Source organism: Natrix helvetica (genome assembly GCF_964273705.1).
Source record: "Natrix helvetica genome assembly, chromosome: 1".
Taxonomy (NCBI): domain Eukaryota; kingdom Metazoa; phylum Chordata; class Lepidosauria; order Squamata; family Natricidae; genus Natrix; species Natrix helvetica.
Genome location: NC_138548.1, coordinates 13,233,209 through 13,247,921, shown reverse-complemented (window position 1 = coordinate 13,247,921; position 14,713 = coordinate 13,233,209). Strand labels below are relative to the sequence as shown.

The 14,713-nt window shown below is 45.3% G+C and overlaps 1 protein-coding gene across 1 annotated transcript in view; it reads left to right on the top strand.

Moving 5' to 3' along the window:
• COMP (cartilage oligomeric matrix protein) overlaps nt 1–5,764 on the top strand; it is a 52,400-nt gene extending 46,636 nt beyond the window's left edge. The window contains exons 16-19 of the mRNA XM_081958681.1: nt 669–865; nt 1,866–2,038; nt 3,484–3,623; nt 4,114–5,764. Of these exons, the coding sequence (XP_081814807.1) occupies nt 669–865; nt 1,866–2,038; nt 3,484–3,623; nt 4,114–4,163 (560 nt within the window). The 3' untranslated portion in view covers nt 4,164–5,764. The remainder of the gene's footprint in view (nt 1–668; nt 866–1,865; nt 2,039–3,483; nt 3,624–4,113) is intronic.
• Nucleotides 5,765–14,713: the final 8,949 nt, after the last annotated feature.

Below are 14,713 nucleotides of genomic sequence, written 5' to 3'. Positions count from 1 at the left end.
ACTATAATCATTCTTTATACTTCATTCAAATTAAGTTGTGCATTTTAAATCAAAGAATGTACCAACATTCTCCTTTAACTACATTTGTTTGAAAGTACTTTCATCCAAAATCATTGCCGTTGTAACTTTGAACAGTCACTAAACAAACTGTTGCAAGTCGAGACTGAGGTTTCTCTTCTCTGGCTGTTGTCTTGGTTGTGGGATTTCGTCCTACTCCTGAAGGCTGATCTATCCAGGGACCTTGGTGAGCTCTGACCTTGATTATTTTCTTGCAGATGTTTCGTTACCTACGCTAAGTAACATCATCAATGCTAGTAAGGAGTGGGGTTTCCTCTGAGGAGAGGAGAGGAGAGGAGAGGAGAGGGAGGGAGGGAGGGAGGGAGGGAGAGAGAGAGAGAGAGAGAGAGAGAGAGAGAGAGAGAGAGAGAGAGAGAGAGAGAGAGAACCTCACTCCTTACTAGTACTGATGATATTACCTAGTTGGGTAATGAAACGTCTTCAAGGAAACCACCCACCTGGGAGAGCCCCAAGGACCCCTTATTTCAACATTGAGCTGCAGACATTCTCTTCCGTTGCTATCCCTCACCGTCTTTATGACATGAGCCACCAGAAATAAAAAGGCCATATATTATCGTGACGTCCTTTTTCTTCTCCCCACTCGGGTTCAGGGTACACGGCATTTAATGGGGTGGACTTTGAAGGCACCTTCCACGTGAACACGGCCACGGATGACGACTACGCAGGGTTCATCTTTGGCTACCAGGATAGCGCCAGCTTCTACGTGGTGATGTGGAAGCAAATGGAGCAAACCTACTGGCAGGCCAATCCTTTCCGGGCTGTGGCAGAACCTGGCATCCAACTCAAGGTAAGGGCAGAGTCCGCCACCTGGCTCCCTTCTCATCACAGCTCAACCAGGGAAGAGGAGCAGGAGAAAAAGCTGTCTGACCTAGGCTTCCCCAAAAAGCACGAAGCAGATTCCTGGTGCCGACAAAAACCCTTTTATTCAACGAATGTGAATTCCTCTCATTCACATTCAGCAAAGGCCTGTCAAACAGTCTTTCAAAGGTGAAATTATGACCACAGATTTTATCTGTTTTGGAAAGCTGCCATGTAAATATTTTCCCAACGCAGTGCTGTGCAAGGAAAGACTTGGCACAGAGTCTCTGAGATTCACGGACAGATCTTCACACTCCTGAAACGAACGAATTGTTTCCTGCAAAAGCCCACTCCCCTTTCGCTCCTCTTTTAGTCCCTATGGGAGGGGCCATTCACCGTCCACCTGTGGCTTTACTCCCAAGTCCACCCTGATTTCTTAGCTGTTCTTTTCTTCTGGCAGCTCTGCACATGCACACACTGGGAACAGGCTCCAGCTGTTCCTCTGCCTCACTGCTCTCTAGCTGCCTAGGCACCTGATCACAGAGCCCTCGTCCGAGCCTTCCACAGCCTCCAGGACTGGCACACTTCTCCCCAACCTCCTCCCTGTCCGATTGCTGCTAAATCCACTGGCCACTGGTGGGCCACAACAAAAGCATTTCAGGACACATCCTGAATCTCTCTGGCGGCCTTCTAAAAATTCAGGAGAAATGGTGGTGTGTTCCACTACCCTGGTACTGTAGCAGGAGTGGGGGAAAGGGCCATTAATACAATACAATACAATACAATACAATACAATAGCAGAGTTGGAAGGGACCTTGGAGTCCAACCCCCTGCCTAGGCAGGAAACCCTATACCGTTTCAGACAAATAGCTATCCAGCATCTTCTTAAAGACTTCCAGTGTTGGGGCATTCACAACTTCTGGAGGCAACTTCTGTTCCACTGATTAATTGTTCTAACCGTCATTATTCCTCCTGCTTTTCTCTTTCAGGCGGTGAAATCAAAGACTGGTCCTGGAGAATACCTGCGTAACTCACTCTGGCACACAGGGGACACAGCTGACCAGGTCAAGTTGCTGTGGAAAGACCCTCGGAATGTCGGCTGGAAAGATAAGACTTCGTACCGCTGGTTCTTACAGCACCGGCCCCAGGTGGGCTACATCCGGTAAGGAAAGACCGATAGAATCTCTTGCAGACGTTTCATTACCCAACTAGGTAACATCATCAATGCGCTTGACTGCGCTTGGAAATACAGGCTGCTTATGCCTGTTTGCAGCGTTCCACGGCTACGCGACTATGTTTTATGAGAGTTTTGCTGAAAACTGGCACTTCCAGTTGCACCATAGCAAACAATGGGGTTCATTGAATGACCACAGTGTTTAACAACTGGTGCCAAAAAAAAAGGTTGTAAAATTGGGTCGATATTGTTCCATTTTGCAACCGTTACGACTTGGGTTGTAACTGCAGGACTATCTGTGGTCAAGGCTAATTGACTTTTTGGAAGAGGATTTTATATCATTCTAAGATTTCCAAACTGACTTTCAAGAGAACAGGGATAGTTTTAACAGTTTGTAGGCTTTTAGAAGACGCAGATAGATAGAATTCTTCAAGGATTTCCTGAAATTTGTCAAAATTTCCTACCAACATTTTACAGCTGCATTTTGTCAGTTGAAGCAATGTAATCTCTTAAATTCCTTTGTGAAGTGATGGAAACGGCCTTAAGTGGTGCTCAGAAAGTCTTCAGCGGGCCCTAGAGGCTATTTCCCCTTATTAAAAGATGTTTATCTGCAACAGGATTATTTACATAATTAATGGGCAATCAGCCTTAGTTTATCCCTTTTCCAGTTTCAAGAGAAACTTTCAAATTAGTCCAAGGTTTAGCTGTTGTGTTTTATTCGACACCAGGAGTCTTACAGGATAAGGTCAAACATATCAAGACGGTGGGCAATGATAGTGCAATTGAAGTCCCACCTACTTCTATGTGCATCACAACACACACAAAATGGATGGAGCTTTATGGCACATCACTGTTCCGACCGAGGCTTCCCAAGAGCATGCAGCAAACTCCTGGTCCTGACAAAAGCCCCTTTTATTAATTGACTGTGAATTCTGCTCATTCACATCCAGCAAAGTCTTTCAAGGGAGGATTTACAGTCACAGACCTTCTCTGGCTTGGAGAGCTGACAGGCGGAAATCTGCAGAACTTGGCAAGGAGCCTCAGAGACTCACATACCAATTAAGCAAACTAATTGTCTCCTGCAAACTCCCCTCCCCTTTTGCTCCTCTTTTATTTCCTCTGGGAGGAGCTATTCATCGTCCACCTGTGGCCTTACTACCAAGTTGACCCCCGTTCTTTAGCTGTTCCCTACATCTGGCAATTCTGAAGGCAGCTGATAACTGGCAAATGGCTCTGGCCCCATCTCTGCCTCCGACACAGAGCCTTCCCCAGACTCCAGGACTGGCCCAGGTTCCTCCCCAACCTCCTCACTGTCCGAATCTGCTGCCAGCTCTGCTGGTTGCCGGCAGACCACAACAATTATATCTAGGACTCAGGATAAACATTGCGACTCTTAGAAATAAGCCAACTCCTTCTCCCGATTTGTACTTCAGGACTCGGTTCTATGAGGGGTCTGAGGTGGTGGCCGACACTGGCATCGTCCTTGACACAACCATGCGAGGGGGCCGCCTGGGGGTCTTCTGCTTCTCCCAGGAAAACATCATCTGGTCCAACCTGCGGTATCGCTGCAATGGTGAGTGAGGCTCGGCCCAATCCTGTCATTTGGTCCCCAGAGCCGCTCTGACTCCATTAGAGGGAGGTATCGGAGCATCAAGAGCCGTGGTGGGGCAATGGTTGGAAGGCAGTCCTGCTGGGCTGACTCACTGCTCACTCCGGGAGTTCGATTCTGAGCAGCTGAAGGTTGACTCAGCCTCCCACCCTTCCAAGAAGGCTGATAAAATGAGGAGCCAGATTGTTGGGGGGCAATATGCTGACCCTGTAAACCGCTTAGAGGGGGCTGGAAAGCACTGTGAAGCGGTATATAAGTCTATCCCTGGAGGAAGCATAGTCCACAGCTGAGGATCTGCATTCACACTCCAGAGCTGCCTTGCTCGAGACCTTTGGCATCCCTCTGAGGGGTTCCCCCCGGGAGCCCCCATAATGTCAGAGCATCTAGGCCTGCATTCGGCTGCTGACTTTCCCTTCGGGTTCACACGCTCTACTCTTCCTCTTCTCTTTCTTAGACACGATTCCTGAAGACTACGAGGCTTACCGGAACCAACACGACTACTAAATGCTACTGCCGCTGGCTGAAAGAGAGACTTGTTGCACCCGCACTGCTTCTGCTCCCTTCAAGATATAGCAAATGGTGAACTGTCCCTTCATACGTGGCAGGCACCGTGTCCGCCAGCCCCTGTAGCATCCCCACTACCCTTCCTAGAACCAACCTCACCCGAGAGCTACTTCTACATGACTCCGAGAACCCTCATTGCTCGACATAGCGCAGAAGAGCCGTTCCTGCTCCGTGGCAGCTGCTAACAAGTCCGCAGGGATGGACTTAACTAGGGGACCCTCCTGGAAGGCTGAAGGGTCACCACCAGAGATGTGGCTTCCTTGGGCATCCTCCACTGGGTTGTCTCCTGCCCTTGTCTTGCATCCTTTTGGGTCAGGCACCACTGGTGCTGAGGAGGGACATGGGCAGCCACCTATTGTGGCCTCCCGGATTTCGCTCCATGACCTCTGCAATAGGAGGGAGGGCCTCATATGTATGTATATATGTATATGTATGTATATGTATATATACAGGGAGTCTTCAACTTACGACAATTGAGCCCCACATTTCTGTTGCCAACCGAGACGTTTGTTAAGTGACTTATGCCTTATATTTTATGACATTTCTTGCCACAGTTTCTAAGTGAACGACTGCGCTTGTTAAGTTAGTTATCACGGTTGTGAAGTGAATCTGGCTTCCACATTGACTTTGTCGGAAGGTCGCAGGGGATCACATGACCTCGGGACGCCACAACGGTCATAAACTATGAACTAGTTGCCAAGCATCCAAACCCCCCAAATATGGGGATGCTGCAACGATTGGGTGACAAATGGCCCTAAGTCACTTTTTCCAGTGCGGTTGCAACTTTGAACGATCACTAAGAAAAATGGCTGTAAGTCAAGGAGTACCTGTACAAGCTGAGGCTTCCGTTTGATGCAGGAATTCCCCAGCGCCACTCCTAACAGCTGATGGGAATCTGCCTGGTTTGGAAGCCACGCAGGCGGCCTTTAAAACTCCCAAGCATTTTGGACAGGGAGCAAAACCTTAATAGTAGAATGCCGGCTTTGCACAGAGAAGTAAGTCCATGGGGCCACGCCTCCAGTTAAGAGGACCAGAGAGCAAGTGATGAGCAAGTCTCTCTTGGCTTAAGTGCTGGAGAGTAAGTGCTTCCTGGGCTAGAGCTGATCTTGGATAAGGCAGTTTTCTAAACTAATAGACTTAACCCAAGATGCATGGCTTGTTTCACTAGAGCAGGGGGTCTCCAGCCTTGGCAACTTTAAGACTTGTGGACTTCAACTCCCAGCGTTCCTCAGCCAGCTTTGCTGGCTGAGGAACTCTGGGAGTTGAAGTCCACAAGTCTTAAAGTTGCCAAGGCTGGTGACCCCCTGCACTACTAGAGCAATATTTCTCATCCCTGGTCAGTGTGTGGACTTCAACTCCCAGCATTCTATTCAACCCAGCTATGCTGGCTGGGGAATTCTGGGAGTTGAAGTCCACACATCTTCAAGTGGCCCAAATTGAGGGGGAAAACCGCATTAAAAATAATGCAGCTCTTCGTTGTTTAGGAGAAATTCGGAGAGCCGTTTGTACAAATGCAGACTTGTTTGATGAATAAAATAACATTTGTCTACCCAAGGTTAAGCTGCATTTATTACCTTCCGCTGCTCCTTTCGGAAAGAGGGTTTGGAGAAGGAAGGGGGGGGAAAAAGGAAAGCTAGTCAAGCATTCAGCACAGGAGATGCACTTCGAAACGACAAAAAAGTCTCTTTTTTTTAATATATATATAAAACACTTCGATGAAACGTTCTTTCAGAAAAGCAAGAGCTGAACAGCCGGAGAGAAAAACAGCTTAACTTTATTACATTTCATTTACAAATAATGCAAAGTTACAAAGACCCAAAAAAAAAAAAAAGCCTTCACGGAAATAAAAGGGAAACAAACAAACAACAAACAAAAGAGAGGTTGAAAAGAATGTGCACAGAATTTTGCTTTTGTTTTTTCCCCCCACATCGTCATGTTCTTAAGTTTGCAAAAGGAAGAACACACGCACACACATACATACATACACACACACGCACACGCTTACAAAGCCATCTTCAGGGCTTATTTATTTATTTTTGTTTGCCAAGAGAGAAAAAGCCACAATAAATTAAGCCTCAATGCTCCAGAGTTCGCAACGTTTTACTCCTGCACAGGTCCTCCCCCCCCTCCCTCCCTCCCTCCCCCCCGAAAAACCTGTAGCTCAACGGTAGGATTTGCATATATCGGTAAAGTCATTCTGCTAGTCCTCATGGATAAAAAACGAAACCCCTGTAAACAGGATGTGACACAGTTCAAATACAAAAAAAAAAAAAAAAATAGACTGCTCCCTTCCCCCCCTTCAGTTCACCCCCAAATATGAAGTGTATAAGTTGTTATAGCTGCCTGTCAAATAGGAGAAGCTGCTCTGGGAGCTGAATTTACATTATTCGGATAAAACTTCTTTTTTCGGGCTTTCAGATACCCCCCCCCCCGGTAAGAAATTTAGGGGTGGCGGGGAAGACATGAATTTCCTCCCCCAAAGAAAGCCATGTCTTAATAGCTACCACGCTACGAGCTAGAAATAATTAGATTTTAACTTGCTAACTTTAGCCTAATGTTCTGGATGCTTCCAGTAATACAGTTCAAACTTGTACTACAAACACAGATAAAACTTAAATGCGCGACTGCTTACGCCCACAGTTAGGAACTACTCAGTGGTGGGATCCTCCTGGTTTAACAACCGGTTACAATTGCTGTGCGCAATTTGAAGAAATCTTCACTTCCGGGTTTCTTCGGAGGAGTAAGAGAGCTGATTCGTGCGGCAATCCACTCTGCTGCGCGAATCAGAGAAGATAAAGGTAGGAAAATAGCACAGCTGGACAGGTGGGCCCATCTGATCGTGGGGGCGAACCGGTTCGCTCTCAGCTGAGCTACCGGTTCACCTAAACCACTCCGAACCGGTCAAATCCCAACCCTGGAACTACTTATGGTGGAAAATATTGCATTCCCCAAGAAAGAAATGCCAAGCCTACAGAATAAATACTAGTTGTCCTGAACTGCAGCGGCCTTTCAGTTCACCCCCAATTCAAAATAAATTCTGTGGAATCGGGTGGCCACTTCAAGCACCGATTCACATCCTCAAATGTTTGCACTGGAGGCGCTGGGAAAGTGTGCACCCCCCCCAGCCCCCCCGTCCTCTCTGTATTTCATTTTCACTGCCTTTGATCCACCAGAACAATCAAGAGACAATATCTGAAGGCTACGCACCTTATAGTCAAGTCCCTTGTTTTGTGTCGTCTCTCATCGGAAGCTTCCTACAGCTACAAATAACCTTCCCTTCACAGTACAAATACTGTACAAATTCGTACAAATAACCTTCCCTTCACAGCAAAAAAGCCCCCCAAAACCTTCCCAAAAAAAAAGGAATGAAACGAGCAGAATTGCAAAGAGTCCTTTTGCCTACAATTATTAGCAGCTGAAGAAATTTAGTCATGACCTTTCAGAAACCGAACGTGAAATCATCTCATAACCTACAGTATATTGACACTGATATGCAGCTGTATCAGAACAAGTGAGAAGACACACGCAACTAGTGGTGCGACTAGTCCTCAGGCTTTTCAACAATCCACTAAAACAAGATCATTTTTTTTAAAATGAAGTCCTACCCCCTACCCCCCATCCATGGACAGAGCCACGGCTTGGAAAAGCAGCTCCATGGCCTTTCAGAGTTCTCACCTTGGATCTCCAACCTTTAAAATTAGACATGCCTCCTTCCCCTTTCCAAACAGCCAAGTTTCCCTCTGTCTTTGGAGCTTCTCAGTCACCCAGGCCATGGTTGTGCCAAAGGTGCTCTTTCAAAAGGCAACTGGGCTTTGTTTTCCCTTGAAGACGTTTTGTTTCTCATCCAAGAAGCTTCTTCTGTTCTGAACTGAAGAAGCTTCTTGGATGAGAAGCTTCATGTCCTCAAGGAAAAAGGAAGTCCAGTTGCCTTTTGAAAAAGCACCTTTGGGGGACAAGCTTCCCTCGGTTGGTGGAAGCTTTGCGTATGCCCACGACGTTTGTCTGCTTAAAGAATCTGTGCCTGCACGACCACGACGACAGAAAAAAAATGATATAAATGTCTTGACTTCAAAGTGAGACTAGCGGCCAAATGTTCTGAGCGCCGCAAAACAGGAAATTTTATTCCACATTGTTTGGAGGCCACAAAACTGGCTGGATTTTTTACTTAAGGAATTCTTTCAAGCTACTGAAATTGAAAGGAGAGGACGACAGCAAAGGAAATATGGTCACCCTAAATTCTACATCTCTGGGGCTTTCTTTTCCAAGTAACTAGCCAAGCGAACCAGCTACACAATAGACAATTGTTGTTAGCAATTCTCAAGCCAACAGCCAGAAAAGGATAATCTTGTTCCTGTTGTGTTGTTCGGGGACATCAGTGGGATTGTGGAGGCTTTGTCGCTTCTCTGCTGGCTCATTTCTTGCGGCTGGCAGTTTATGCAGGCAGGGGTTATAAAAATATTATACATATATATATATGCTTCCATTGCTTGACGTGGAAATTTTATAAATGCTTTTTTTAAAAAAAAGACATCCCCTTGGCCAATTTTTCTTTGTTGACGAATAGCCCTCAGCATGAATTACAACCCTTGATTTATGACCGTCATGGAGCCTGGCATTTCCATCATTAACTCAAGATGGTTTTAAGTCGAGGCTTCCGCTTGACCGGACCTGATGTTATGGCATTTTTGTGGCAGCCGTTATGCTAGCCTCCCTTTTTATTTGATAAACCAGAAAGTACCGCATTTTTCACCCTATAAGACGCTTCGGAATATAAGACGCACCCAATTTCAAAGGAGGAAAATCTAGAAAAAAAAAGATTCTGAACCAAATACTGTAGTAAAATATTTTATATCAACTGTATAAAGTTAACAGCAGTTTAAGAACAATTTTATGCCTGCCCCATTTTTAGATGACCCAGGTGGCTACATTCGGCGTATAAGACGCACCCAGATTTTCACCCTCTTTTTTGGAGTACAAAAGTGCGTCTTATAGGGCGAAAAATACGGTAATGGTCAACTTCACAATACTTCTGGGGTTCCCTCCCACCCCCCAATTAAGGCTGGGTTCATACGATCTACTAATCCCAGGTGAACAAAACACAAGAATTGTGTTTTGTAACCTGCTATGCTAAAGGAAATCCTTCTAAGGTGATGACCTAAAAGGAGTGGTTGGGTTTTTACACTGAAGCACATGCTACTGGATCGGGCACAAACGCAGCAACTGAACTGCTCTTATCGTATCATTTAAGCCCCGTAACCCACAGATGGGATCCAGTCGTCTTGCATTTATAGGAAGCTGGTCTAAAGTCTGCCAAACTTCAGAGGGTTTAGATGCACGGCAGAAATTCCAGCCTAGGACAGCAGGTGAGGCTGAAAATCATCTCCTCTCAACAGCCAATATGTCATTCGGAATATTCTTATTTAGGCCAGACTTGAGCGCAGCTTTCCCAAGAGTCCAGGATCTGCTTACAGACGTTCGAACAGAGCGCCCATCTTTTCCTGAAATAGCTAGATTCACTGCCACATGGCCCTTGATGGGGCGGAAATGTCTCCTCATTTTTGGCACCGCTCAGCTCCCTTCTGTTTCCAGCTGCTTATTCTGGCATCTTCTGGAATAACAGAAAACAAGCCCATCCATACAACATCCCTTTGTTGTTGTTGCTCAGATGCTAAGTCGCTTGCGACCCTTCACGACCTCACGGGCCAAAGTACACCAGACCCCGCGCCCTCCCCTGTCTCCTGGAGTTTGCCCAAATGTCCCCTTCTTCCTTTGCCTTCAAACGTTCCCAACATCACTCCAACGAGCCCTCTCTTCTCTTCGGGTGGCTAAAATATCTGAGCTTCAGCATCTGCCCTTCCAAAGGACGGTCAGGGTCGGTTTCCTTTAGGATCGACACATTTGATCTGCCGGCAGTCCAAGAGACTCCATATGCTTGGTTCCTCCTTGATCTTTTCCAGTCTAAATGCTATAATTCACGGGTCCTGGCTGCTCAGATTCTTAGAGCCTCTTTTCCTCAGGACAGGCTTCAGTTTATTATTTATTACATTTATATACTGCCCACCTCACTGTTTGGGAAGGCTCTAAGGTGCTTTTGCCAATAACCGCTTAGAAATGTGGAGTCAAGAATGTTCCTCCAGATGTGCCTTCCAGCACAGAAGGGAAGGGTGGATATGTGGATGCTATTTCCAGCAGCCACACTTGCGTTTCTGGGCCAGGGGGAAGAGAGGGAACAACTTTTTAAAAGAAAAAGTTTGGAGGGGAGGCAGTTTGGATTTTGAATGTTACAGCGAACAGAAGCCGTATTTTGGAGCCTTGTCTCGACCCTTTTTTTTGTTATCCGTTTCTCAAACAAAATAGGTTGTTTCTTAACCTGCTTAACGCATGTTAACAAGCCTAGCAGATGCATTCACACAACATACTGCGCTTGGTTAGCTCTCTTCGGGGCCACTTGGTTAGTTTATGGTTCAGGAATATTGAGCCGACCCACAAAACGACATTCATATAGCAACCAGGTTAAGCATCTGGTATAAACACAGTGAGATTTGTACTAAACTTACAGAGAGTTAATGCACCCATTTTGCCATTTTACTTTTTTTTAAATAGGAAAAAAAATATCATGCCACAAGAATTCAGCAATTTGCCGTCAAATTTCTATGGACAAGCGGGGTGGGGGTGGGGGGTGGACTATGATTGATAGATATACGTCATTTTCATGCATTGCGATGTGCTTGGCTCCTGGAACCTCTGAAAAGCTTCTCAAAGAAGATACCAAGACAGGGTCTCATACCAGGAAGGAGGTACTTCAAAGGGAATAACGATGAAGGCAGAGCAAAGAGTATTTTCAGCCCTTAATGACTTGCAAAAGCTCTCCCTAAGAAAACGAACGGTTGAACTGGACCAAAATGTTCTGCGCCCCCCCCCGCCCCCCCCCCCAGCGTATTTATAGGCCGGTGTCTTTTCAAACTTGGCAAATTTAAGTTGTGAGGAATCCTGGGAGTTGACGTCCTCTACTATTTAGCTGGTAATTGTCATTCCGAGTATTATATATATTTTATTTTATTTTAAAAGTCAGTAAATTATTATGTCATTGATTTGAATGTTTTTTTTCAGGCAAAACAGGGCAATCCTAGTAACTGCAGCAAATTTCTTTCTTTGCGGCATATAACTTAAATGGGATGTAGTGTTAACAGAGTAACAGAGCTTGTTTTTAGAATAGAACAACAAGAGTTGGAAGGGACCTTGGAGGTCTTCTAGTCCAACCCTCTGCTCAAGCAGGAGACCCTATAACATTTCTGACAATTGGTTATCCAATCTCTTTTTAAAATCTTCCAGTGTTGGGGCATTCACAACTTCTGGAAGCAAGTTGTTCCACTGATTCATTGTTCTCACTGTCAGGAAATTTCTCCTCAGTTCTAAGTTGCTTCTCTCCTTGATTAGTTTCCACCCATTGCTTCTTGTCCTACCCTCAGGTGCTTTGGAGAATAGCTTGACTCCCTCTTCTTTGTGGCAGCCCCTGAGATATTGGAATAGTGTTCATACATCTTAAAGTTGCCAAATCTGAAAAAAAACAGTTATAGACTGTTCTGTGTTCATGGGACACAGATGTTTTTGAGTATTTATAGACCTTCTGCCAAATATGCCTTGTGGATACTGATTCTTACTAAATTTTGCTTTAAATAAAAAAAGAATAATGCTCTGTCAAACAGTGACTGTGTCGGGAGTGTGATTGCATCTCCAAAGAAGTAATACATAAGCTTCCCTTTTTGTTTTCCCCACAGTGAAAACTGGCCGATCTCACATTTATTTTTATATACAGACATATCTCACCAAAAAGAAAGGAAGAAAGAAAAAAGAAAGCACACACAGATGAATAAGTGCCTTGATGTAGTGTTTATCATCCTTCCTGCTTTTTCACATCTTGACACAGAGAACCACAAAAATGATAAAAGTGCTGCTTTTAAAAAAGGTAAAAATGATTCCTAGTATGCTATTACATGTCATCGTGACACCCTTGTGGGGGTGTGAACTGTAGCATCACACCCACCGTTGCTACTCCTATAAAACACAGAAATGGGTTCTTTTTAAAATATTTTTTCCCTTTTTTATTAAAAAAAAAAGGTGTGCCTATGTAAATATTTAAATTGCTCTTTCACAATGTCATCACGGTGACAAGGGAGGTGGGTTATTTTCTTTTCCTTCTAAAATTAAAGCGCCTTCACGGTTTAAAAAAGCACAGAGCTTGATAAGGTCAGGGAGATGCAGCCTCATATTTTGAATATTTCGGAACAGTTCAGCCAATGGAGGAAGGGAAAATGAAATAGGGAGGTCGCCAAGCATCCATCCATGAAAGAAAAAAAAACAGAAATACTTATCTTCACACACACATATATATATATATATATTTATAAATCTTTATATATAAATCTCTTGGGTGACTACTTAAAAAAACAGAAACAAAACAGGAATACCTGGAGACGTTAGGCTCACGGAGAACGAGGTTTCCAAGGAGACTAAGCCGAGAGTTTGGTTATCATGCAGCCGTAACAATAACAAGATGCAGTTTCTTGGAACATGCAATAGCTTGGCCTTGAGCAAAAGGTGAGCTGGTCCCTTCGCCCACCTTCATCCGAAAAGTGCTGCTGAAACAGACAAGGGTCTTTCCCCCCCCCTCCCACCTCTAAGATAGTTTCAGGGTCAGGTGTCTTGCAACTGGGATTTACCCTTGAGCTGGAATTCAGGGGAAAAGTGCCTCTATAAGGCCGTCTTTCTCAACTCCAGCCACCTGAAGATGTGTGGACTTCAATTCCCAGAATTCCCCAGCCAGCGTTGCTGGCTGGGGAATTCTGGGAGTTGAAGTCCACACATCTTCAGGCTGCCAGGTGAGAAATGGGGATGTCCCACCCTCGGCTCTCGTCCTCTTTTTTCCAAACACAAGACACGATTAAACAGAGCAATACTTTATCCTCCTCTGCACTGTCAAAACTCAACTTGGACCGAATCTCCGTCTCCCCTGAGAGAAAGGATTATTTACACCAAACTCCCCTACTTCTCAAATCTTAGGATCGCCCCGACCAACAGCAAGTAGAAAAATCGACAATATGTCAAATGAAAGCAAACCCCTGGTGAACATTTCGATGTTCCCCCGGGAGCGTCAAGAGACCTAAAGATGTCAGTCTTCTTGTTTCTTCAGAGGCTTGGAGGGGAAGTGGAGAAAGGAAGAAAATGTGGCCATTTGGTACCCTGTTTCCCCCGAAAATAAGACCTCCCCGGATAACAAGCCCAATCGGGCTTTTGAGCGCATGCGCTAAAAAATAAGCCCTTCCCAAAAATATCACAACGCAGCAGCAGCCATGAGGTGACCACGCTCGCCGCCTCCTGCACCTCAAAAATAATAAGGCCTCCCCGAAAATAAGGCCAAGCGCTTATTTCGGGGGGAGGGGGGGAAAATAAGACCCGGTCTTATTTTCGGGGAAACACGTTAGTTAGGGTAGACAGGCAATGCACTGCTTATACCACCCAGTCCTTCATTAGCCAGCTTATTAAGAGAGAAATGAAGGGTTTCTTTGAAATGATATGGAAATCAAAAAGAAACAAAAGCCTCAGGGGAGGGGACACGTTATTTTCCAGCATGAAGAAAATACCGTATTTTCCGGAGTATAAGACGCACCTTTTCCCCTCAAAAAGAGGCTGAAAATCTGGGTGCATCTGAATACAGCATTTTTGGGCCTCCCGAAACCCTGCCCCCTTCCCCAAAATGGCTGTACGTCGCTTTTAGGCTTTTAGAGTGTTCCTGGGGGCTGGGGAGGGTAGAATGAGCAAAAAACCAAGTTTTTTGCTCAATTTTGCCCCACCCCCCCAGCCCCCAGGCGCACGCTATAACCCTCCTAAAGGCTATTCATGCCCTTTTTTTGACAAAAAATGGGCCATTTTTTGCTTGTTTTTCTGTCCCCCCCCACCCCCCAGAAGCACTCTACAAGCCTTCTGAAGGCTATTCATGCCCTTTTTTTGAAAAAAAATGGGCCTGTTTTTGCGAAAAACGGGCCGTTTTTGGGAGGTTTGCAGAGTGCGAAAACTTTTTTTTTTAAAAAAATGCCTTTTCAAAACCTTGGTGCATGTTATACTCCGGTGCATGTTATACTCCGAAAAATACGGTAGTCTCCAAAAACTTCCTAGAAGGGATGCCTTTACTCACATCCTTCATTCTGACATAATATTCCTTCAGTCTGACCTTCAGTGGCACGCTGAGCTTGGCTTTAAGGACAGGAGGGGAATTAAGGCCATCTGACAGGGCAAATTAATGCATGTCACCCCAGTCCATAGGAATTGGTGTCTACCTAATGAGTGGCAGCCTGGAAGCTGATAGACACAGCAGAAGTTCTGAATCATAGGCAACCTGGTGGCTCCAATAGAAGAGGAACAAATTGTAGCTCCAACTACGAGTTGCAAAACTGAACTTGGGGTCCTTAGTGCTCTCTGAGCTTAGTTCTTTT